The sequence below is a fragment of the Myxocyprinus asiaticus genome, chromosome 24 (assembly GCF_019703515.2).
Source record: "Myxocyprinus asiaticus isolate MX2 ecotype Aquarium Trade chromosome 24, UBuf_Myxa_2, whole genome shotgun sequence".
In the NCBI taxonomy this organism is placed as follows: Eukaryota; Metazoa; Chordata; class Actinopteri; order Cypriniformes; family Catostomidae; genus Myxocyprinus; species Myxocyprinus asiaticus.
The window spans coordinates 45,861,635-45,885,588 of NC_059367.1; the positions used below are offsets into that span (position 1 = coordinate 45,861,635).

General features: G+C 42.9%; 1 protein-coding gene across 1 annotated transcript in view; it reads left to right on the forward strand.

The window, feature by feature from the left end:
- The window catches only part of cacna2d3a (calcium channel, voltage-dependent, alpha 2/delta subunit 3a), a 438,757-nt gene that overhangs the window by 44,965 nt on the left and 369,838 nt on the right, over nucleotides 1-23,954 (forward strand). The window contains exon 3 of the mRNA XM_051653874.1: nucleotides 12,460-12,576. Within this exon, the coding sequence (XP_051509834.1) occupies nucleotides 12,460-12,576 (117 nt within the window). The remainder of the gene's footprint in view (nucleotides 1-12,459; nucleotides 12,577-23,954) is intronic.

A 23,954-nucleotide genomic window follows, 5' to 3' on the forward strand; every position in this document is an offset into this window, starting at 1 on the left:
CTTTGCTTTGTCTCGTTCTGTGAAATGTGTGTCCAAAGATGAGATCCACCCTTACAAAAATCGAGAGTTCATGGCAAATTTGCTGCAAACGTGCTGCAAATTGTCCATAGTTGCCCAAGGTTTGCTGCAGGTTCACCACTACCGATGAAGAGTGGCAAATTTGTAGCAAGTTTATGGCTAGTTTGCCAGAACTCTACATTTTTTTTGCAAGGGCACATTTTCATAATGTCTCTCTTAATATTCTTTCTGTTGTTTACATTTAGTTATTTATCAAAAAGTAAAAAGAAACACTCATTCTAATCACACATTGCATGGATGAGGTAAAAACAATCTTCCCTCTCCTTAAACACTTGCTTAAATGGTACCATTTTAGCACTTGTTATACATAACAGTGTAAACTCTATGTAAATACTTGTAATAAAATGTAGAAATGTAGTAAGTGTAATAAATGTGTAAATGTATAAATATATTTATAAGGCCAATCATACATTATGAAATAAGTAAACATCAACAAATACTGTAAACATTGAAGAATTTAACAAATAGGCTCTTGCAGCATCTATGCAGGGGTTTGGTAAAAACCAGTGCAGAGCCCTGCCCCATAAACCTAATGTGTTATTTTTTGTGTTTGTTTTTTTTACATAGTACTTTTGATATAGTGTCACTTAAATGTTACATGTGGAATTGTATTTTCGTTATTAGGTTCAAGCAGTTTCAAACAGTGACAAATGCTTGTATCATTATAATAAATGCAATTTTATGACATCTTATAAATTGATAGAATTAGAAATTTGTAAATTTTTTAAAAGCTAAAATGTTATTAAAATATTGTAAAGTGAAATATGAAATAAAATATACACTCTCACATACTATAGCATGTAAAGTCCAATATATGAATACTATATATATATATATATATATATATATACAGGTGCATCTCAATAAATTAGAATGTCGTGGAAAAGTTCATTTATTTCAGTAATTCAACTCAAATTGTGAAACTCGTGTATTAAATAAATTCAATGCACACAGACTGAAGTAGTTTAAGTCTTTGGTTATTTTAATTGTGATGATTTTGGCTCACATTTAACAAAAACCCACCAATTCACTATCTCAAAAAATTAGAATATGGTGACATGCCAATCAGCTAATCAACTCAAAACACCTGTAAAGGTTTCCTGAGCCTTCAAAATGGTCTCTCAGTTTGGTTCACTAGGCTACACAATCATGGGGAAGACTGCTAATCTGACAGTTGTCCAGAAGACAATCATTGACACCCTTCACAAGGAGGGTAAGCCACAAACATTCATTGCCAAAGAAGCTGGCTGTTCACAGAGTGCTGTATCCAAGCATGTTAACAGAAAGTTGAGTGGAAGGAAAAAGTGTGGAAGAAAAAGATGCACAACCAACCGAGAGAACCGCACCCTTATGAGGATTGTCAAGCAAAATCGATTCAAGAATTTGGGTGAACTTCACAAGGAATGGACTGAGGCTGGGGTCAAGGCATCAAGAGCCACCACACACAGACGTGTCAAGGAATTTGGCTGCAGTTGTCGTATTCCTCTTGTTAAGCCACTCCTGAACCACAGACAACGTCAGAGGTGTCTTACCTGGGCTAAGGAGAAGAAGAACTGAACTGTTGCCCAGTGGTCCAAAGTCCTCTTTTCAGATGAGAGCAAGTTTTGTATTTCATTTGGAAACCAAGTTCCTAGAGTCTGGAGGAAGGGTGGAGAAGCTCATAGCCCAAGTTGCTTTAAGTTCAGTGTTAAGTTTCCACAGTCTGTGATGATTTGAGGTGCAATGTCATCTGCTGGTGTTGGTCCATTGTGTTTTTTGAAAACTAAAGTCACTGCACCCGTTTACCAAGAAATTTTGGAGCACTTCATGCTTCCTTCTGCTGACCAGCTTTTTAAAGATGCTGATTTCATTTTCCAGCAGGATTTGGCACCTGCCCACACTGCCAAAAGCACCAAAAGTTGGTTAAATGACCATGGTGTTGGTGTGCTTGACTGGCCAGCAAACTCACCAGACCTGAACCCCATAGAGAATCTATGGGGTATTGTCAAGAGGAAAATGAGAAACAAGAGACCAAAAAATGCAGATGAGCTGAAGGCCACTGTCAAAGAAACCTGGGCTTCCATACCACCTCAGCAGTGCCACAAACTGATCACCTCCATGCCACGCCGAATTGAGGCAGTAATTAAAGCAAAAGGAGCCCCTACCAAGTATTGAGTACATATATAGTAAATGAACATACTTTCCAGAAGGCCAACAATTCACTAAAAATGTTTTTTTATTGGTCTTATGATGTATTCTAATTTTTTGAGATAGTGAATTGGTGGGTTTTTGTTAAATGTGAGCCAAAATCATCACAATTAAAAGAACCAAAGACTTAAACTACTTCAGTCTGTGTGCATTGAATTTATTTAATACACGAGTTTCACAATTTGAGTTGAATTACTGAAATAAATGAACTTTTCCATGACATTCTAATTTATTGAGATGCACCTGTATATACAAAGCTGCCCCCTTCCTGGTTTGCTTAATATCTTTTTCATTTACATTACGCTTACATGTCACCAAAAGTCTGGCGAGTAAAAACCAAAATTTCTAGCCAGTGCAAAATCTTTCTCCAATGTGTCCATAGAGGGTTGTTTAAGACATTACAACAAAATTTTCTGTAAAGCTACTTTGAAAATATTTGGCTTGACTTGACACACAGCACAGCCGACTCAACCCCAAATCTCAACACAGTCCTGTAGTGGTACACACACACACACACACACACACACACACACATGTTGGTGCGGCTATCCTTATGAGGACTCTCAATAGACATAATGATTTTTATACTGTACAAACTATAGATTCTATCTCCTAACACTACCCCTAAACCTAACCCTCACAAAAAAAAAAGTTATGCATTTTTACATTTTCAAAAAAACATAGTTAGTATGTTTTTTAAGTGATTTGAATTATGGGGACACTAGAAATGTCCTCATAAACCACATTTATAGCATAATACCCTTGTAATTACCAGTTTGTAACCTAAAAAAATGTCCTCGTAAACCACCCAAACTCACCCACACACACACACTTAGTCACTGAAGTAGTGTTTGGCCAGGAGTGTAGTGTGATGGATTGAGGGGCATTGAGTGTGATGTGGGGGAACAGGAAATTAACTTCAGCTATGATCACTTTCCTCTTTCTGAGTCTTTCCTTCCATCTATTTGCCTATTGCTAATCTGTCTTTTAAGTAAACAATAAAAATATTTCTCATAAATACAAACACCTATTTTAAATAATACGTCATAAAGCACAGACAAAATTTTGTTATAAATAAGGCTTTCAGGTTAACACGTTAATTTAGTGTTTAATTATACAAAAAAATAATGCATTAATAAAATTATTGCAATTAATTAGGCCACAGTAATAAGGAATTTCCTACCAATGGAACAATTCAAGCTAGTACCACCATATTTTAAGGGTGCTTCTCATTTCTGGAAATGTGCATCCTTATTTTTTTCCTTGCTTCTTTTCTTTGCATTCTTGCTCCACCCACTTAGGAAATGAGGAAAGGATGCAAGGAAAGAAAATGAGGATGGAGGAATCAAAGCAAGATGTATTTCTAAAATGGAATGTCCTTGCTCACTCAAGCGTCACTTCAGAGCGCCGTCTTTGTCCAACTGCATTACCTCAGCATAATTGCCATTATGTTGTTGAAACTTGATTTATTAATATATTCATAACTAATCCTAATAATGCAAGATGCATCCCAGCTAACAATTCTTGTTTCCCATAACGTTCTAGTAACATTAGTTTTTGGTTCCCGAATGGACATTCTAACGTTCTCTCTTGGTTCACCAGGAAAGTTTTCTTAACGGAAATAGAACGTTCCCTGCAGGTTTGGAGAACGTTCCCCTAATGTCTTACAAACATTCTCCTAACATTCCCCTAATGTTCTCCTAACCTCTTATATACTGATATCCTTTCTGCACTCCTGCTGTATGTCAATAAATCTACAATCCATGTCTTGTTCTGATCAGACTCACAGCACAGGAGGCTCATGCTACTCTCCGCGATACACGCACAACTTACCATGCACCCCACTGAGAGCGAGAACCCCTAATCGTGACCACGAGGAGGTTACCCCATGTGTCTCTACCCTCCCTAGCAACCGGGCCAATTTGTTTGCTGAGGAGACCTGGCTGGAGTCACTCAACATGCCCTGGATTCGAACTCATGACTGCAGGTGTGATAGTCAGCGTCAATACTCGCTGAGCTACCCAGGCCCCCTGTAACACGCTTTTTAATGGGGATCGCTCACCCTATTAGTTGCAGTAGAGTTAGTCAGAGACTCACAATGTGGCTGGCATTACACAGATGGTATTTATTTGCAGATCACCATCAGTCTCACTTGAAATTGCAGTTAGCAAACACTCCACTGTCAACAGCATTACTGTAACTCAAAAAGAGCAACAGAAATGTGTGAAAATCTCCTGTGCCCCACAGACATGCGGTGTTCACAGCTTGTGATCACTACGTAGAAAGGAAAACAGTAAAGCACGTGCTGCTCTTAAAGAGGCAGTACCAAATTCTACCTGTTACAGATTCCCCCTGCTAAATAAAGGCTGACCTCAGCCATACACAAGCAAGGAACAGGCCTACACTTAACCATTCCTACATGTTACAGTTGAAAAGCTACTAGGGTAGAGGAATAAACATTGCACAAACAGTAAAGGCATACATGTCAGTTCAGTGTACAACAGTTTGACTCCCTGTTGTACAACAAAACAAAACGTATGACTGTGTGATGCAAATATGGAATATAATTTTTTTAACAAATGGAACAAACCTTGAACATTTGTTAATAAACATCAACAATTAACTGTGTTATTTGTCTTCATTTCAAGTCAATCTTTTACGTATGGTAGGGGTACACCTATGACCGTACAGTCAGAAGTAATTCGAGGGCCCCGTCTAGGTCTTAGCACGTAATGGTCAGTACCCTGGACAGAGTCAGTAGAGACTGGTTCATGAGTGTCAGTGTCAGGTATCATGTCACAGGAATCAGAGTCTGCAACAACATTAGTACCTTCAGGTGTCATTTCAAGTGAATGTTCAGGTAAGTGTTCATTTGAGAGTTCGTGTGAATTTTCATTTGAGAGTTAATGTGAGAAGTCTTCACTAACTCTAGGGTCAGCATTTACAGATTCTCCTGTGTCGATCTGAAAACTGACATCTCCATTCAGTGATAGTGGCTTATTGTCATCATCATGGAAAATTTTACTGGACAAGGTTGTATCCCATGAGTGAAATGGCAATAGATTTACTACATGCATCTTGCATGATCATGAGCATCTTGCAAGGAAGCTCTTAAGCTTTCTGGGTAAGGAACATTGGGGTCATCCATTCCATCAACACTATGTTATGTTATGTATCTGTTCCATGAAGTGTGTTTGTCTCCAACGTATGTGTGGATTTTCAAGGTAGGGTTCACTCTCTCCATGGCGTTTGTTTGTGGGTGATATGCCATCAGACCTGCTGGTTTTCTTTAGCTCGGCTTTATCAACCGACACACGGAGCAGGAAACAACGTATCTTTTAACATCTGCTGCCATTTTCGGCCAGAAGAACCTGAGCTTTAGCCTGGTCAATGTTTTTTTGATGCAAAGATGGCCAGCTGTAGGGTGGTCATGGTAGTATTTCAGCAGAGTACCTCGAATGGCTTTCGGGGCATAAAATTTGAGCTGCTTCATAAGTTGCAGGCCACAAGTCATCTTAGAGTCTTTGAAATAAAGCAGACCATCTAGAATGACATACTTTTTGTCTGTGTCTCCCTTTTCATTACTCTCAAGGTCATGGAGAAGATCACTGACCACTGGGTTGTTACTCTGCAATTGTCTCACCTGTGCTCGGTCTGTTAGCATGACTGATGAGAGGTTACGGAGATCCATTCCTCCTATGATTACATAGTGTGGTAGGATATCAATGGGGTTTTCATAATTTGGAAGTGGGCTGCAGGGCAGAGCATCTGGGACTTTGTTTTGAACACCTGGCTTGTGGACGATACTGAAATTAAAGTCCTGTAGGCACAAGGAGGGGTTTGGGTGGTTCATCAGCCATCTCAGGCTGCTGTGGTCTCATGAAGGTCACATGAAGGCCTTCTGTGTAAGGTCTGAAATACTCCAGAGACCAAATCACTTCTAAGCATTCTTTTTGAGGTGTTGAGTAAGATTTCTCAGCCTTGTGTAAAGCACTACTGGCAAAAACTACAACATCTTGCCCCATCAACTTTTTGCATTATGGCCGCCCCAAGATCTAAGTCGCAGGCATCTGTGTGAATGAAGAATGGGTGGTTGAAGTCTGGCAAGCACAAGATTGGTGCAGACATGAGGCACTCTTTCAAGAAATCCATGGATGCTTGACAACTTTCATCCCAGCTGAACGGAATCTCTTTCCTGGTGAGAGCGAAAAGTGGTTCTGCTTTGCAGGCAACATTTGGTATGAAATGTCGGTAATAGCCTGTGAGGCCAAGGAATCCTCTGACTTGTTTCACATCTTTTGATGTTTTGCACTCTGCTTTCACTCTTGCCAGGTCTGGTGATATACCCTCTGGTTTAACACAATAGCCAAGGAATATGAGCTCACTTAAACAGAACTGACACTTGCTCAGCTTCAGAGATAAACACACAGACTCCAGTCTTGACAGGACTTCCTGAAGGTCTTCCAGGTGTTGTTCAATGGTCAGCGAGGCGATGACAATATCACCTAAGTACATTGTGCAGCATTTATAGATCAGGCCGGCAAGGATAGTGTTCATGACCCTTTGAAATATAGTGGGGGCATTGCTAAGCCCAAAAGGAAGAACTTTGAACTTAAAGAGGCCACAATGTGATATGAAAGCTGTTTTTGGCCTTAATTTCTCCTCAACGGATACTTGCCAGTACCTTCGAGATAAATCCAGAGTGGTAAGGAATTTCCCATGAGCTAAGAAGTCCAAGGATTCATCAACTCGAGGTAGAGGGTATGCATCTTTCTGTGTGAGTTGATTTAGACCCCTGTAGTTGACACAAAGGCTTTGTAATGATCATGACTGGGGCAGCCCATGGTCCTGAAGATGGTTCAGTAATGTTCTCCTAAAGCATTTTTTGAATTTGGTCTTCTATGATTTGTTACTTGGCTGGGGAAGTACAGTAGGGTGGAAGGTTGACAAGCTTAGCATTTGGCAGTATTGATCATATGCTCTGTTAATGAGGTGTGGCCCAGGTAACTATCGAACAAGCTCCCAAAGTCCTCAAGAAGGTCTAGTAATTGTGCTTTTTGCTACATTTTCAGGCATGCCTACTCGACTTTCTCATGCAAAATAGATGGCTGGACATCCGGAAACATTAAGCTTTCAACCTCTGGCTCCTCTGTCCTCTCACTCACTAACTCACATGGAAGGAGGGTTGTTTCACAGAGAGTTACAGTCCTGGATGGAATATGAATGTTAACTGATACTCTTAACATGAAATCCATCCCCAAGATGAGTGGTGAAGAAAGATTGGGAATAATGACAAACTGTTGGTAGAAGTGTTTTCCTTGAAATCCAATATCCAGCCAGATAATGCCAGTTGGACTGCAAGCTGCACTGTTGGCAAGTTGAATTGGGGTTGATGTCCAAGGTTTAATTTTTTCTGAGTGTTCCAGGACTTCAGAAATTATATTTGTTCAAACCACAAGAGGGAGGCACCTGTATCCAGTGCTGTGTTGACAGCTTTGTTGTTGAGGTTAACTTTGATGATGACTGGTGTGTTCCAGAATGATGGAGATGTTGGATCCTCCACATGACCAAGGACAGGTGGCTCAGGTCTGGGCACAAGAGGAGGTTGAGGCGTACTTATCTTCTGGAGGGAGGACTTTCTCTGTAAACTTCCTCCCTCCCCAGAATTTTCCCTTCTGCCGGTCAAATGTTTTGCCCCACTCACCACTGTTGGTGTTTGTCGAGGTCTCGCCATCTTGACTGGGCTTTTGTGAATCATTGGATATTTGAGAGTTCTGCTTTACAATGGCAGGGAATGCACTGACTTGTGGGACAAAGCTGCAGTTTGGACAGTTTCGAGACATGAACCCAGGTGCAGAACATTTAAACCAGTAAGTTTCCCATACTTGTATGTTAATTGATACTGAGGATTCATAACAGCTGTCAGGGCTGAGTAAAGAATGAATCTTATGTGCATGCATAAGGAAGTCTATGACTGAAGTAATCTGTGTGCCATAAAGTGCGACTCTGTATCGCTCAAGAGCATGCTTACAAATTAGGTCAATTTGTTCTTGTTCTGGTGGGGGAGACATTAGCTTTTTTAAATTCATTCAATAAGTGTGCCACAAACCTCGGAAAAGGTTAATCAAGGGCTTGAACACGGTCAAGGATGTCTCTAAAGACACATTCTTGGTTGTCTGATGGAAGAAACACAGTTTTGAAGAGAGTGCAGAATTGTGTCCAAGCTTTGATGTGTACACTCAGTACTGTAAACCACTTCTTGGACTCTTTGGCTAAGAAGCGAGGTAGCTCAAGAAAAATTTGAGCATCGCTCAGGCAAAAAGGAAGTTCTGTAGACGTCCACAAGTTGAAGCTAATCATCAGGTTGAACTTTTCCATCACTCATAAACACAGGGGGCTCAAGTTTTGATTGATTCAGGACTGATGCTAGAGCTCTGGTTGTGTAATTTAGTTCCAAGGAACTTTGAGCAGGGTATGTCGCATTTTCAGGTCTGACGTTCCTGTGCAATATATCTCAACAATTAATATAGAAACAGAGAAACAGCGAAACAGCTTTTTCTTTTTTTTGTTCTATTTTTACAACTTTTTTTTTCCAAATCAGTTTAATATGTACTTCCGCAGCAATTAAATGCGTTGAACAGATCAAATGATGAAGCAACTGCTTAATTTCAGTTCGAATCTCGGTTAAATTCAGATGAATCAGTTACTTCCATTCAATGGACAAGAATATTGTAGAAAATGTTTGTTCGTTTTAAATTGCCGGTTCAATACATGCAGTTCCCAAGAGGAAACGGACAAAACAGCAGGAAATTCACCAGAAACAAAGTTTAAGTTTAAGTTCAAAGTTACCTATACGAACCACGAACAAAAGTGTTCAGTAAACCTTTTGTAGTCGATTCCAAACGAATCCTTCATTCTACCAATGAATCTTTTCACGCATCTTGATGAATCGCTGGTGTCCGAATGAATCTTCTCACATGTCTGGATGAATCTCACGTGTTTAGCAGATACACTGGCATCCAAATGAATCTTCTCACATGTCTGGATGAATCTCACGTATCACTTGTGTCGGAAGCACAAATTCTCTGCTTCTGCTATGTAGTCAGGCTCACAAGCATGCAAATGAGCAGCGGGCAGCATCGTACAATGCCGACACAAAGCTCGGAGTGTTGCTGACACTGGCCACCTCAAACACACTGTACATCCATGCAGACACGTCCGCAGATCCAATGCAAGAGACAAAATATTCAGGCACCACTAGTAACATGCTTTTTAATGGGGATAGCTTGTCCAGTTAGTTGCAGCAGAGTTATTCAGAGACTCACAGTGTGGCTGGCATTCCACCGGTGGTATTTATTTGCAGATCACCATCAGTCTCACATGAAATTGCAGTTAGCAAACAATCCACTGTTACTTAACAAAATATCTCAAAAAGAGCAACAGCAATGTGTAAAGCTCCTGTGCCCCACAGACATGCGGTGTGCACAGCTTGTGATCACTAGGTAGACTGAGTGCTTAAAGGAAAAGGAAAACAGTAAAGAGTGCACTGCTCTTAAAGAGGCAGTACCTAATTCTACCTGTTCTACCCTATACACTAGTGTTAACGCTGTGTCAGAGAACACTGCGAATGCATTGATTACAAAGGGGATGGTGCATTGTAAGGACGGAGAGGGGAAACGCAAGGGTTTCCGATAGTGAAGCTCCAGCATGTGACCAAAAGCTGAGAAAATTTCAACTTTTGCTGTAACCCACTCTGGTGTAGGCATCTGTTGACCAATGGGAATCTCGGAGAGGCGGGACTAGTTGTGCGGTGAAATCGAAAAAACATGGCGGAAAACTCAAAGAAGTGGTGTATTAATTCCCTGTCCTCTATTATCTTTCTTTGTCAGGCTAAATAGATAGTAATTATGGAGAGAGAGCCTGGAGAAGAGTTTCATTGTTTACTGGGTACATTGTCAAAAAAATATATTTGAAATAGCCTTCTCTATTCATGACCGCCTCTACCCTCTGTTGTACACCCCTTCCAAACGGACCTTTCGCTGTCCCATGCATCCAACACTCCACTGAGCTTTTCCTAGTGTGTAAGCGCCCAAAAGCAGCCTTTGGCGTCTGTTTCCGATGCATATGGCAAGCGAATTGCTTTCAATGAGAAACGTTCAGCATCAAAGACTGACGCGAAAGACATCAGATTTTTATCAATGTGAAATTATATGTTGGGGTACAGTTTTGTCATTCTAACATGATATTTTGGGGTATGCTTTTTTTTTTGTATGTTTGAAATCAGCCACGTTTATTCACAATGGTAATGTTTAATCAGCAACATTTATTAGTTTGCTGTGGTTAATGTTTAATCCATTGTATTCTGTCCACATTCTGCTCTGCTGGAGTGACCTGTTCGGTTCCGGGTGTATTCCAAATTTGGATCTATCTTTTGTATGAGACGTGTGACCGTTATTGGATGATGCTGCCTTCAAGAAGGGGGGAAGATTTTCAGCAATTAAAATTTTCAGTTTCACTCTGTTCCTCACACAATGCTATCATATGATTTTGGAATATTATTATAGTGCTTTTGTATCATTTTTATTTTAAATAAATTATTGTGACTGTACTTTATCTGCTTGTTATGTCTTTAATATTGTTGACAATTGGATATGTTTAGGCATAATGGTGGGGTTGGGTGCATAAAATATCTATAAAATAGTGTAATGTAAATTTTAAGTATTGTTACTAAATTTGCCCAAACATTTATATAATTTAAAATTGGTTAGGTTTAGGAATGGTGTTGGGTTAGAACATCTAAAATAATTTTTATGATTGTGTAATGTGACCATACTAATATAAGTATAATAAAACATATTGCGGTTAAACACACGCAATACTATCCGAATATTGACAGTGATGCCTTCCTTTTAGACTGCCCTGCTGTGAGCGGGTTGGCTATCACGGTACCTACTGGTACACCTAATCAAACACACCAACATCACTAACTAAGTAAGCTTAATCTGTGCAAACAAATAAGTCAATTTATTCAAAAGTATAAAGCCTAAAAATGCAAAACTGCCAACTGTAGCACAGGTATAACTGCTTCAGAAGTACAAAAATGAAATAATATATATTTTTTAACTAGCCAAACACACTAATCACATGCACAAATTAATAATTAACTTAAATTAAATTCCAAGACTGCGCCAATGAATAAGAACTAATTAAATTACCAAATTAAGGTAAGGTAGATGCTATTTACACTTATTGAGAATAGTTGCTATTTGCACCCTGGTGTAAATTGTGGCAGATCCAATTTGCAAAGCAGTGTATTATAGTGTAACTGTAACAGTATATAACAATACAAATTAATTATTTAAAACTTTTATCATTGGGGTAGGGGGAGGGGCGGGGGGTGTAGCTCAGTGAATAAAGACGCTGACTACCACACCTGGAGTCGCAAGTTCGAATCCAGGGTGTGCTGAGTGACTCCAGCCAGGCTTCCTACAACCAATTGGCCCGGTTGCTAGGGTGGGTAGAGTCACGTTGGGGTAACCTCCTCATGGTCGCTATAATGTGGTTCTCGCTTTCGGTGGGGCTTGTTGTGAGTTGTGCGTGGACACCGCACACACACTATGTCTCCACGGTAATGTGCTCACCGCACACGCACTATGTCTCCATGGTAACGTGCTCCACATGATAAGATGTGCGGATTGACGGTCTCAGATGTGGAGGCAACTGAGATTTGTCCTCCGCCACCTGAATCGAGGCAAGTCACTATGCCACCACGAGGACCAGAGCGCATTGGGAATTGGGCATGCCAAATTGGGGACAAAAGGGGAGAAAAAAAAACAAAAAACCTTTATCATGTGAAACTGTGAATATACATTTACAGTATATAATATAATGTCACAGCTAATGTATATTTTTAGGTACAACACACAGTGGAGTAACTATGTTTACAATGTAGCACAACTCAAGTGACTTTTTATTAAATGCTAGATGATATAGTCCATGACATGTAAACTATTAAAAGGTTAATAGTTGGTCTGTATGTGTAATGTGGAGTGATACACATAGGTGTTTCATCTCATAGCTGTTACTAACATGTATTTTATGACAACTGGAACTGGACTCTATTGATCAGTTAACATCCAGGACTGAAACTATCCATTGTATAATAGTGATTGTTAAATGTGTTTGTTTGTGCAGAAGTATAAGGAGTTTGAGCAGTCTGTGAAGGTGGAGGAGATTGATGGACTCAAACTGGTGAAGAGACTCGCTAAGAACATGGAGCACATGTTCCACAAGAAGGCAGAAGCTATAAAGGTCTGAATACATTGTGTGTTTGTGTGTATGTGTGTGAGAGAGTCTGCAGTATAGTTTTAGTCTTGCACAGACTTTTGACGTACAGCATAAAGTCTGGTCCACTTTGCAGTTTTGTCTGGCCAAGAACCACCCACTTACACATGAAGAGACCATCTGACTGACATGTAAAGTAACCAACCAGAGTTTCTTTTTTATTACCTGTCATTTAGGATCCGGAAAATTGGAACTCAATAATACCCCAAAAATAGACTGGTGTGGGAAAAAATGTCATTCAAATTATGTCGTGGCAGTCTCCATAAAAAACATGCACAAAAAAACTAGTGCAAAATCTGTGTAGACGTTGTGATCAGAAGATCAGTCCCTTCAAAGTAAGTACAGTATATTTCACAGACATAATTCAGAAAACAAAGAGGAATATAATTTTTTTTTTTTCTGTACCTAGATTAATGGTGTCCAGTTCATGAATAAATTGTTATTTTGAACTGTTTTTTTTTGTTTGTTTTTTTGTGAACTAACCAGTACACCAAATCAGGCTGAATCGGTTGGAACAGTTTGTGTCTCAAGTCAGCACTGATCCACAAGTTATTGAATCATAACCTGTCTCTTGAACATGCCTGACATTCCGACTCAAAATGAGTCAATAATTGGTAGTAATATAATCCTAGAAATAGTGATGTCTACTTTTGCTAACGCTTCTTTGCAATGAACTGCTTAGAATATTTTGCAAATCAGACTTAATGATTCAGTCGCAACAGTTCTCGAGCACCAGTACACTGACTCAATGTTCCGATTGCAAAAGGTCAACAGTACACTGAACTGAGAACTGCCTCTTTCGGACATGTCCAAAATGCAGAGAAGTGAGCTGATGAAAATATGAGCATGAGTGTACCGAAGATTTGACTGAGGGGGCAAAATGTAAGTTCCCTGTCTGTCACTCACTCAACGTTGTGTCGATATGCATGTATTGTGTTCGTCCTCTCACCTTTTATTTACGCTGCTGGTTTTTACGGAGCATATCAGTGGTCACCCTCGCATGGTCGAGTGTTGTGCTTCCCCTGAGTCCGCGGGTGCTAGAAGAGTATATTCAAAAGAGTATATTTCCTTCTAAAATTGCTTGCGCAAATGCTTGGCATCTTTTTAAAAATATCCTTCCGCGTTTGCACTACTGGATGTGGCTGTTATCTCTCCCCTCTGGACAGCCATGAAATCTGTCTCGAGTGCTTGGGGTGCCAGCACGCCGAGGCAGATTTCGCGGAAGGGTTATGTTCTCATTGCGAGAACATGCCCATCAGAATGTTGTGGTCGCAGCTCACTTCCTTCTTCATGAAGCAAGGAGCCACCGCGGCTGCTCCCCAACCCGCTCCGTCCTGGCTAATGCTCAGCTGGCCGGGTCGGCAAGCACCGCGGGCGATCTTGATGTGGATATGGGAGCGTTTTCGCTGGCTCAACCCCCACGGACCTCCCATCCCCCAGCATGCTCATTCTATCTGGAAGAGCTGCCGAGCGATACAGGTGGTCCGCTTCAGGGCGGATTTAATGTGTCGTTCATGGCTCACGATGAGGATGAGCTTTCGGTCGCAGCATCAGAGGGTGGGCTTCTACTATCGGAAGCGGACAATGTCCACTCTTGTGGTCCAAGAGCAGCACCTGTGGCTCAACCTTGCGGAGATGCATGACGCTGAGAAAGTCGGCTTTCTCCCAAGGGGGGCTTTTTGGCGACACCTTCAAGGATTTCGCCCATCAGTTCTCGACAGTGAGGAAGCAGACCGAGGTGATTAAGCACATCTTGCCGTGGAGCGACTTCAGGCCTCCGAAGTCCCGTGCCCCATCTGCATCTCGCCAGAGCCATTCCCCTGCTCTCATACCATCGGAGCCCGTATGCCGGCCTCAGAGAAGAAGATCCTCCTGCCCGTCAGCCGGCCCCCAAGAACCCCGGACGGGCTTCATGACGGCCCTGGCATGGGCAACCCAGGGATGAGGCGACTGACTCCGACCGGTCTAACCCGGGTGAACTCTCCAGCCCCACCATCGCCCCTGGACCAGCGCATGGTAAGTATTATATTGCCAGGTGCCCTCTGGGCCTCGGCGCCTATATGGTCGGTAAAACAGCAGTTTTCTCATTCTCTGGGATCTATTGTGTGCGCACAGGGACCTTGTGCTTCAGCACCTTGACCGACTCGGACTTCAGGTCAACTGGGAGAAGAACAAGCTCTCCCCTATGCAGAGCATCTCTTTTCTCGGTATGGAGTTGGACTCGGTCACTCTCAAGGCACGTCTTATGATCAAACGTGCTCAGTCAGTGCTGACCTGCCTGAAGACCTTCAGCCAGAAGGTAGCTGTGCCAGTGAAACAAATTCAGAGGCTCCTGGGACATATGCCATCCTCGGCGGCGGTTCTCCCACTCGGGTTGATGCATATGAGACCACTTCAGCACTGGCTACAGACTCGAGTCCCAAGGTGGGCATGGTGCCACAGCACCCAGCGTATGACCATCACGCCACAGTGCCATCAGACTTTCAGTCCGTGGTCGGACCTGACGTTTCTACGGGCAGGTGTTCCCCTAGAGCAGGTCTCAAGGCGCATCGTGGTCACGACAGATGCCTCAAACTCTGACTGGGGTGCCGTGTGCAATGGGCAGGCAGTCTCAGGGCTCTGGACAGGGCCCCGACACCTTTGGCAGAGAATCAACTGCTTAGAGTTGCTGGCGGTATTGCTGGCCCTGCGGAGGCTTCAGCCATTGATTCAGGGCAAGCATGTGTTGGTCCGGACCGACAACACAACGACCGTAGCGTACATAAACCGCCAAGGTGGCGTATGCTCCCGTCGCATGTCGCAACTTGCCCGCCGCCTCCTCCTCTGGAGTCAGCAAATGTTGAAGTTGCTGAAGGCCACTCACCTTCCGGGCGTCCTCAACTGTGCAGCGGGCACGCTCTCATGGAGGTAACAAAGTTCTCTCACTAAATGTTCTCTCACTGCCCCCTTTGGTACTCCCTGTCTGAGGCTTCCCTCGGCACGGGTGCCTTGGTGCACAGCTGGCCTCGGGGGCCGCGCAAGTATACATCTCCTCCAGTGAGCCTCATTGCACAGACTCTGTGCAAAGTCAGGGAGGACGAGCAGCAAGTCCTGTTCATTGCACTGTACTGGCCCAACCAGACTTGGTTCTCAGATCTGATGCTCCTGGTAGTAGCACCTCCCTGGCACATTCCCCTGAGACAGGACCTTCTCACTCAGGGGAAGGGTGTGTTCCAGCACCCACAGACAGACCTCTGGAATCTCCACATCTGGCTCCTGGACGGGACGCGGAAGACCTAGCGGGTCCATGAGGCAGCTGTATGCCTTGAAGTGGCGTCTCTTCACGATATTTGCAATATTTGAATACATATCTTTATTCGAATGAGATTGAGCAAGTATAACACGACACTGTGATGTAAGAATTACATAATGGTGTTGGCATTACATGATAAAGTAAAAGAACTGCTAAAACATTTTTTGAACCGGTTCACTGAAACAAAGCCTTGCAGAAATAAATCGGACTTCCCATAACTGATCTAGATTATTTGCCACTATGTAACTCAATTAAAAGTCTATTTTGACCAGTATATTTAAAAGATGATCCACTAACTTCTAACTCTACGTTTGAATTAACTAACTTCAAAAACTTAAGCAAGTCCACTAATTAGTTAGACATTTCTCAGACCCTTTAATAGTCATAATATTTTTTACTGGATAGATTAGATTGAACTAGATTCACTTTCCTTCTTAATTGAAGGTCTTTTAAAAAATACTAGACAGAAAACAATGTAAAAGGGAGAAAATAGATTTGCATAGCATACTTTATGTACAGTTAGACCATAGTTCTGTTGAAGGAAAAATGTTGGACAGTAACAAAGTATTTTACTTTGTTACTGTATTAAAGTAAAACATTTTCAAGTATCTGTACTTTCAAGTATCTGTATTTTTATTTTTGGAAACTTTTACTCCACTTTTCTAAAGCATAATATCGTCTCGGTTGCTTTACCTCCGAAAGGAGGGACAGAGACGCTGCTGTTGGGCCTCATGTATTCAGATAGAAGACAAAGGCAGGCCTAACACAAGCCCCCACATTCCAAGTCATAAATCTTACTGATAAAAATCGCGCCAAAATCAAACAAAGGGAGTCCAAAACAAACTACAAATCCCATGAAGCCTTGCTCACTAAAGGAATGAACTCTCAAATCCTGTTGGATGAGGCACACAACAGAACACACCTCAAACCATGATATCATCAGGAGTTGAAATACCTCTGAAATGCTTTCGGGATTTGCTTCCAGCAACTTTGCTTGCAGTGTGTGGACGCAGTTCAACGCTGCTCTCTTGTGCAACCTCGTGGCACAAGGAAGTAACGTCCGACTTGAAACTGTAGCCATACAATCTCCATCTCACTGGACAAGTTGAGATTACTCTGTGTTCAACCGAACACTCTAACGGATCCGAAGGAGACCGCCGAGCAATTCGCATCTTCATCCGTTTGCCTACAGAAGTGAAGAGATTAAAGATTTCTCTTCCATCTTCAATCAAGTCGACATTTCTGAGTTCTCCGCCAGCCCACTGAGAATCAACAGCCGTACCGCCCGCTGACAGAGCGAGGAAACGGCCTCCTGTCATCACCCGAGCCTCAAGGAACCGGGTCAGAGTTAAAGGATGGAGGAAAACACATTCTACCTGTGTCCTCATGCGATTCAAGTAAGAGGTTTATGTCTGGGCAGAGATAGAATATTATAGTGTGTTATTCTTGTGTTTCAAGGTTTTTGCTTGTACCGTTTACGGACCGCCATGTCTGCTCATTATTAATACTCAGGGTATTAATTATCACAAATTTGTTTTGCTGTATTGTGGTCCAACCAAATTGGATTGTTGTGCAATTTCGCCATCGCGGGTGAGACAGCAACTGAGTTCATCCATTAAAGAGTCAAATAACGTGGGACTATTTACGAGCCGTCCACCGCATCTCTGAGCGGTGAACTAACAGCTGCTTTCTCTCCCTCGATCGCGAAATCGGCTTTAGGGCCGTCACTTCTCTCTCTCGTACTAACCACACACGCACACATACACGCACGTGACCCCTCACAAACATTCTGGCACACATTTTTGGCTCGTAGATAGCTTAAATGCTAAAGCCCAGCTTTGTCCCTAAGCTATCGTACAAGCGGATACACGCAGTAACTGGTAGACGCCATCTCCACCCCATTCGCGGTCATATTCCCTGGCCGGAAGTCTCACGTGACATACTCTCCACGAGAGTCACGTCCGCCATTTTGTGCGCGTCCCTCCTTACACACACACACATACACACTGACACACACACACACTGTCACACACACACCTTATGTGTTATAGGATTATTTTATTTCCATATCTAATCATATCACTGTTTAGTTTGTAGTTGTAAGTCGGAAGTTTATTGACTGCATTGTATTAATTATTAATTGATATTACTGCATAAATAAGCTTTGTTTATATTACAAAGAGAAGTGTTTTGGTTTGTTTTGCATACGCCTGTGTCATGCTGACGGGATGTCAGTGCTCGGATTCAAACCTTCATTCATTGTTTTTTTTTTCCCGAAAATCGATATTCTTCGGATGTCGATTTTCCTAAGAAAACAATCTAATGTTGAGACTGTTTTTACTATTTGGTTATTAGTCCCTGATTCCAGGGTGGTGCCCCGTCAATGTTAATCCTTATTAATATTCTATTGATTTTTGATAATTGATAATTATCTTTGATGGTTGTTGAATTTGAATGATCAGTAAGCTAGTGTTAATTTTAATTAATGTTTCATCGATGTTAACAATTAACGATTATCTTTGATAATTGTTGATTTTAAAGGATTAAAAAAGCCAACATTGATTCTCATCAATGTTCTATTGATTTTAATAATTAATAATTATATTTGATAATTATTAATTATTGCTAATAACCAAACTTGCTCCTAAACGTAGCACACTACATTTACTGGAGCCCCATATGAGGTTTTAATGAGTTAGATTCAATTGATTAATTTAAATATTAATTAATAACTACAGAAATAATTATTAATTATTTCTGATAGTAACACTGACCTAAACAACCAGTAAAGCCCTACATAATAATTGGTGCCCCGTGTGAGACATCCTACGTGCCAGTTCTTTCAGAGTGTGTATGCATAAGAATCCAAAGTAATAACTTGAATCCTTACTTCAAAGTTTGGTTCTGTTTCACAATTTACTTCTCACAACTTGCCAAACATAAGCCAGTGTGGTGTGAAAGTGCTCTTAAGAGTGAATTAGGGGTTGGTAAATTTACAATAGTCTGCTTAAAACCTGCTTTTGTTGTTATTTAATTCCTAACGCTTTCATTTAGATGTTACAGAGAGGTGCCAAGTCACTTCATTGATGTCCACCAAAGAGAACGCAGTGAAATTCGCACATCATAACAGTAGCCCGTAAGTCACAGGTCAAAGCCTCTCACCTGTGCTTTTGTGTTAGCATTATAGCAACTGTAAAACAACAAGCTATCAGAGCCACTGTCACAAGAATTTTTACGGCCCCAGTAAAATGAGTCACCAATCGCACTGCGTGACTGGAGCTGAAGCTCCACAGAGGTTAGTTGACCCAGCACTGCAAGATGTAGTTGCTGCTGTCCTCCGTCTCTCCATAGAGGAGAGAGATAACCTTAACGGCTACAATATTAGTCGTTGTGATGAAGCATTGCAGGAACTAGTTGATTATGTCAACAATCTGGTCGGGAAGCCAGTGCGCAAAATCCTGGACCTAGTGGGCCAAATGTTCCTCCTCCATCACCGCAGAACCCAACTGCAAACCGCCGAGCACCAGGCCCAGCTTGCCCAGCTGCAGAGCACCTACAAAGCGGTGCAGAGGGAAAATCTCAGCCTGCACCAAGACGTTAGGTGCACTCAAGCTGAGAAAGTCCAGGCACAGGAAGATAATGCCCGGATGCAGGAGGAAAATGAAAGCCTGTGCAGGCAGCTTCAAGCTGCCCAGCTAAAAGTAGAGTCAGATCAGGTAAGTGCAGCTGAAACGCACCGCAGGACATCTGACATAGAAGAGGGCCCCCTTTTTAGCGATATGTGTAGAAATGTGCCCCTGAGAAACCCAGGGACACATGCTAGGAGCCGAGCTGCCCCTAGTGGTACAGTCTCTGACTTCGTCCTCCAAGACACCTTTAAAACTCCTCCAGTGGCCCGCTGGTTGGATGCATGTGCCCCTCCTTATAGTTGCCCTCCACAGTCAGTTTTCAGTCATGCCACCTTGCATTTCAAACCGACTGATTCCACACAACGGAGGGGGGACAATTATTTTCAAGCCCAGAGTGGTGTAAGCGGCTCGAAGATCCCATTAGCCAGGGAGCCCTACACAACCCGGGGTCCACCCCCACGCGTCGACTGGACTCCTTCCCCACCACGAAGGGGAGGAAGTCGTCCTCATCGCTTTAGTGATCCGAGTGACTATGGTGTTTCAGATGACTCGGACGACCCGTGGTCATACCGACAACAACGCTTGCGCATCCGACAACTCGAGTCCCTCGCAGGGGACATGGAACGCTTTGACCCAAGTAATCGAGATTCAAACATCGACAATTATCTTAGGGGAATTGAGCACTGCCTGATTGATTTGCCTAATGCTTTGTCACATGAAAAACTCAAGCTTATATGGAAGACCACGGTAAGGAGTGTCCATGCATTCATGGAAACGCTACCGACTGGTACACGAAACTGCTACTCAGCTCTGTGTAAAGCCCTACGCGAGGAGTATTCGCTGTATATCGACGAAGCCTCTGCTACCATAGCTGCTTTCGCCATCACCCAGAAGAGGCACGAGCCTCCGCGTGAATATTATAGACGCCTGAGAACCACGTACTTCCAAGGAAGTAACGCACCAAGTCTGGAGGAGGAATGAGCTTTCAAGTCTCTCTTCCTTCACAACCTCCACAAGTGCGTGCGATATGACGTCACGATGCACTGCAGAATGGGCAACCCCACCATGCAGGAAATCAGAAGATATGCGCAACTGGCATGGGAGACACGTGTGCGCCCTGCCCGAGGCACGAAGGTGAAGCCAGAGCCCTGGGGATCCAAGCCTCAGAATATGCAGACCTAGCGCTTGAAGGCAACAAAATGCCTTGCGTTAAGGTGAATGCTAGAACCGGACCCCAGAGGCACCGATCACCCCTCCAGCAGGTTAGGCAACAGAACCAGGGGGGTGGTGACCAGACACACCCCCAGGGTCACAGCAGGCCTAAACAACAAAACATTCGCCGGCCAAAAGGGAAATGCGCGGTTCGAACGAAAACCCAAACAAGAAGGTGAGTGGGTAGGCAAGGTTTCAAATCCCCTCAGAGAACAAGATTTGAGAGAGGAAACGGAGGATATAAGGAGATGCTTGACTGAGTTAGTAACTAAGCTTGACGTGCTCCGTTGTTCACCAGGTCCGCCGACCTCCTCAAAGGAACACGGTGCTGAAACCCTGTCAGTATGACTAGACGATGTACCCCCTCCCGTTAATGCCAAAGTTTACTTTGTAGGTTGGGAAAAGGGGAACAGGGTCCAAGTTGCTCCCCAAAACAGTCACTCCTAACATGCCACACCCTCCTTTCTGACCTTCTTGGGCGATCTGTACCATAAGGGCAACGCCTGACACATGGGTCATTCAACTCCCACACATTACTCAACACCGGTTCCGAAATAGTCTAATGGGTTCCAACACCTTCGCAGAGGTGGCTAGAGCAAAGCTCTCCCTTGGCAAACCGTTATAGACAGAGACCTGCAACGTAAGCATCACAAGCTACACGCAAGATAGGTCGTCTATCACAAAACGGGCCTGGATTGACACCTTTTAAGGGATGATGCTAATAGACTGTTTACATATGTCCCATTAATATGGAACCACTCTTAGTTGGCCAGGACCTACTGAACCGACTGGCTCCGCTCATTGACTGCCGTCGTGGACACATGTGGGCTCAGGTTGACATACCGAGACCACTTGGTCCAGAAAACAGTTCGCCAGCTTCAGATGCACACATCGCCATCGTCCAAAAATCCAGCAGAGACGACGACTCCAATAAGATCAATTACAGGGCCTGGGTAAAACCCTTCAGGGTATTATAGTCACTGTAAATTTGCAATCCGTTCTTATCAATAACACTTTGCACGCTTTAGGGACTTTGTCAGAGAAAACAACTTATGCGTGTATCGTTAGAGATCTAATGCAGGACCTCCTCAGGGAAATTAGCTCCTCAGTCAACAGTCTGAGTGGTGGAAGGATTCCAGCTTACCTGGTCTCCCTAGACCTTGTCGAACAAATCCTTAGATCTGCTACTATCTCCATTGTGTAACCTTCACAGATACACTTGGCATATAGTTTTGGCATTGAAATTCTAATCCATGTAAATCCTCAGAACCTCAAAATAGGATTTATCCTCAATCTACCATCATAGGCAGAATATATATAGACTAAAATCTGTATTTAATGTTGGTTTTCAGAGAGGTAATGCACACATTCACCTCAAAACACCACCAACACTCGCCTACCATGATGAGGACCCCTCGCTCTACCTTATCCCTAACCTAAACATGTGTACCAAGACAAAGTACATTCATTGGGTTTGTCCAAACACAACCCCTTTGTTAGAGAGGTGACTAACTACCTCTGCGGCCAAAGAGCCGAATTCCATGAACAAGTGTCAAGGTAGCATGTCCATCAAAGATGAAGGAACAGAGACAAGGGCAGAGCGAGCAGGCAGTCGTTGGCTCGTTAACACACCAGCCACCGAAGTCATACGACTGCCATGTTACAGCCACTAAACTAAGGCTACCAAACCAAACAGTGTTCTTAATGGTTCCCCAAGGAGCCACCGTGCACGTTGACAATATTGTCCTCCATCATCTCAACGTCAACAAACATGACGCAGAAATTGAGATCATGGACGCATTTAGAGGTCACAGCCTCACCGCTGATGACACCCTTCAACAGCAGCTTCAGGCTGAAGGGACGAAATTAGTGAAGTTCAGTCTCAAACCGACTGGCTTGACCACTATATTTCCTAGTCACATAAGCAGATCGTCATCTTACCAAGAACACCCTATCGGTTTGGTTGCCCTCTTCCTCCTTAGTGGTTGGATCATCATCGCAATTATTGCACACGCCATGTACAGGTACATTCAACACCTACAGGCCAGACTGGACTCACTTCTCATACAGCCGCATTTTACACACCAGTCTGAGCTCATCCCACAGGTTAACCCCATCATTTCCAAGGATAAGCCTTTTAACCTTTAACCCTCCTTTCCTCTAACATTTTATTCCTAGTAACCAATGTCAGGTTCTACTTTGATTTTGCGTTATGACCAAAGAACAACAAAGGATTGTGTTATGGTTAATGCTGTGCCTTCCAATAACTTGAAATGTTTATGTGTGATGAATGTAGTTTTAGTTTTAGCTAGAAGTTCTATGCCCAGATGTGCCTCAATCTCTGTCCAGACGATAAAGCCTCTGTGAACTCTAATGAACTGTATGGACTGTGCAACCATTTTTCTTTCCTATCAGGAATACATGGATGGTGTAACCCACAGGTTACTGTGGACCCACAAGAACTGTTCGGCCCTTCAGTTGCTCTAAAGATGCAGGACAACAACCAACTCTTCAGGACAAAGGGGGGAATGTTGGGCCTCATGTATTCAGATAGAAGACAAAGGCAGGCCTAACACAGTCGTAAAAACCTAACTCAAGCCCCCACATTCCAAGTCGTAAATCTTACTGATAAAAATCGCACCAAAATCAAACAAAGGGAGTCCAAAACAGACTACAAATCCCATGAAGCCTTGCTCACTAAAGGATCAAACTCTCAACTCCTATTGGATGAGGCACACAACAGAACGCACCTCAAACCATGACATCATCAGGAGTTGAAATACCCCTGAAATGCTTTCGGGATTTGCTTCCAGCAACTTTGCTTGCAGTGTGTGGATGCAGTTCAACACTGCTCTCATGTGCAACCTCATGGCACAAGGAAGTAACGTCCGACTTGAAACTGTAGCCATACAATCTCCATCTCGCTGGACGAGTTGAGATTACTCTGTGTTCAACCGAACACTCTAACGGATCCGAAGGAGACCGCCGAGCAATTCGCATCTTCATCCGTTTGCCTACAGAAGTGAAGAGATTAAAGATTTCTCTTCCATCTTCAATCAAGTCAACATTTCTGAGTTCTCCGCCAGCCCGCCGAGAATCAACAGCCGTACCGCCCGCCAACAGAGCGAGGAAACGGCCTCCTGTCATCACCCGAGCCTCAAGGAACCGGGTCAGAGTTAAAGGATGGAGGAAAACACATTCTACCTGTGTCC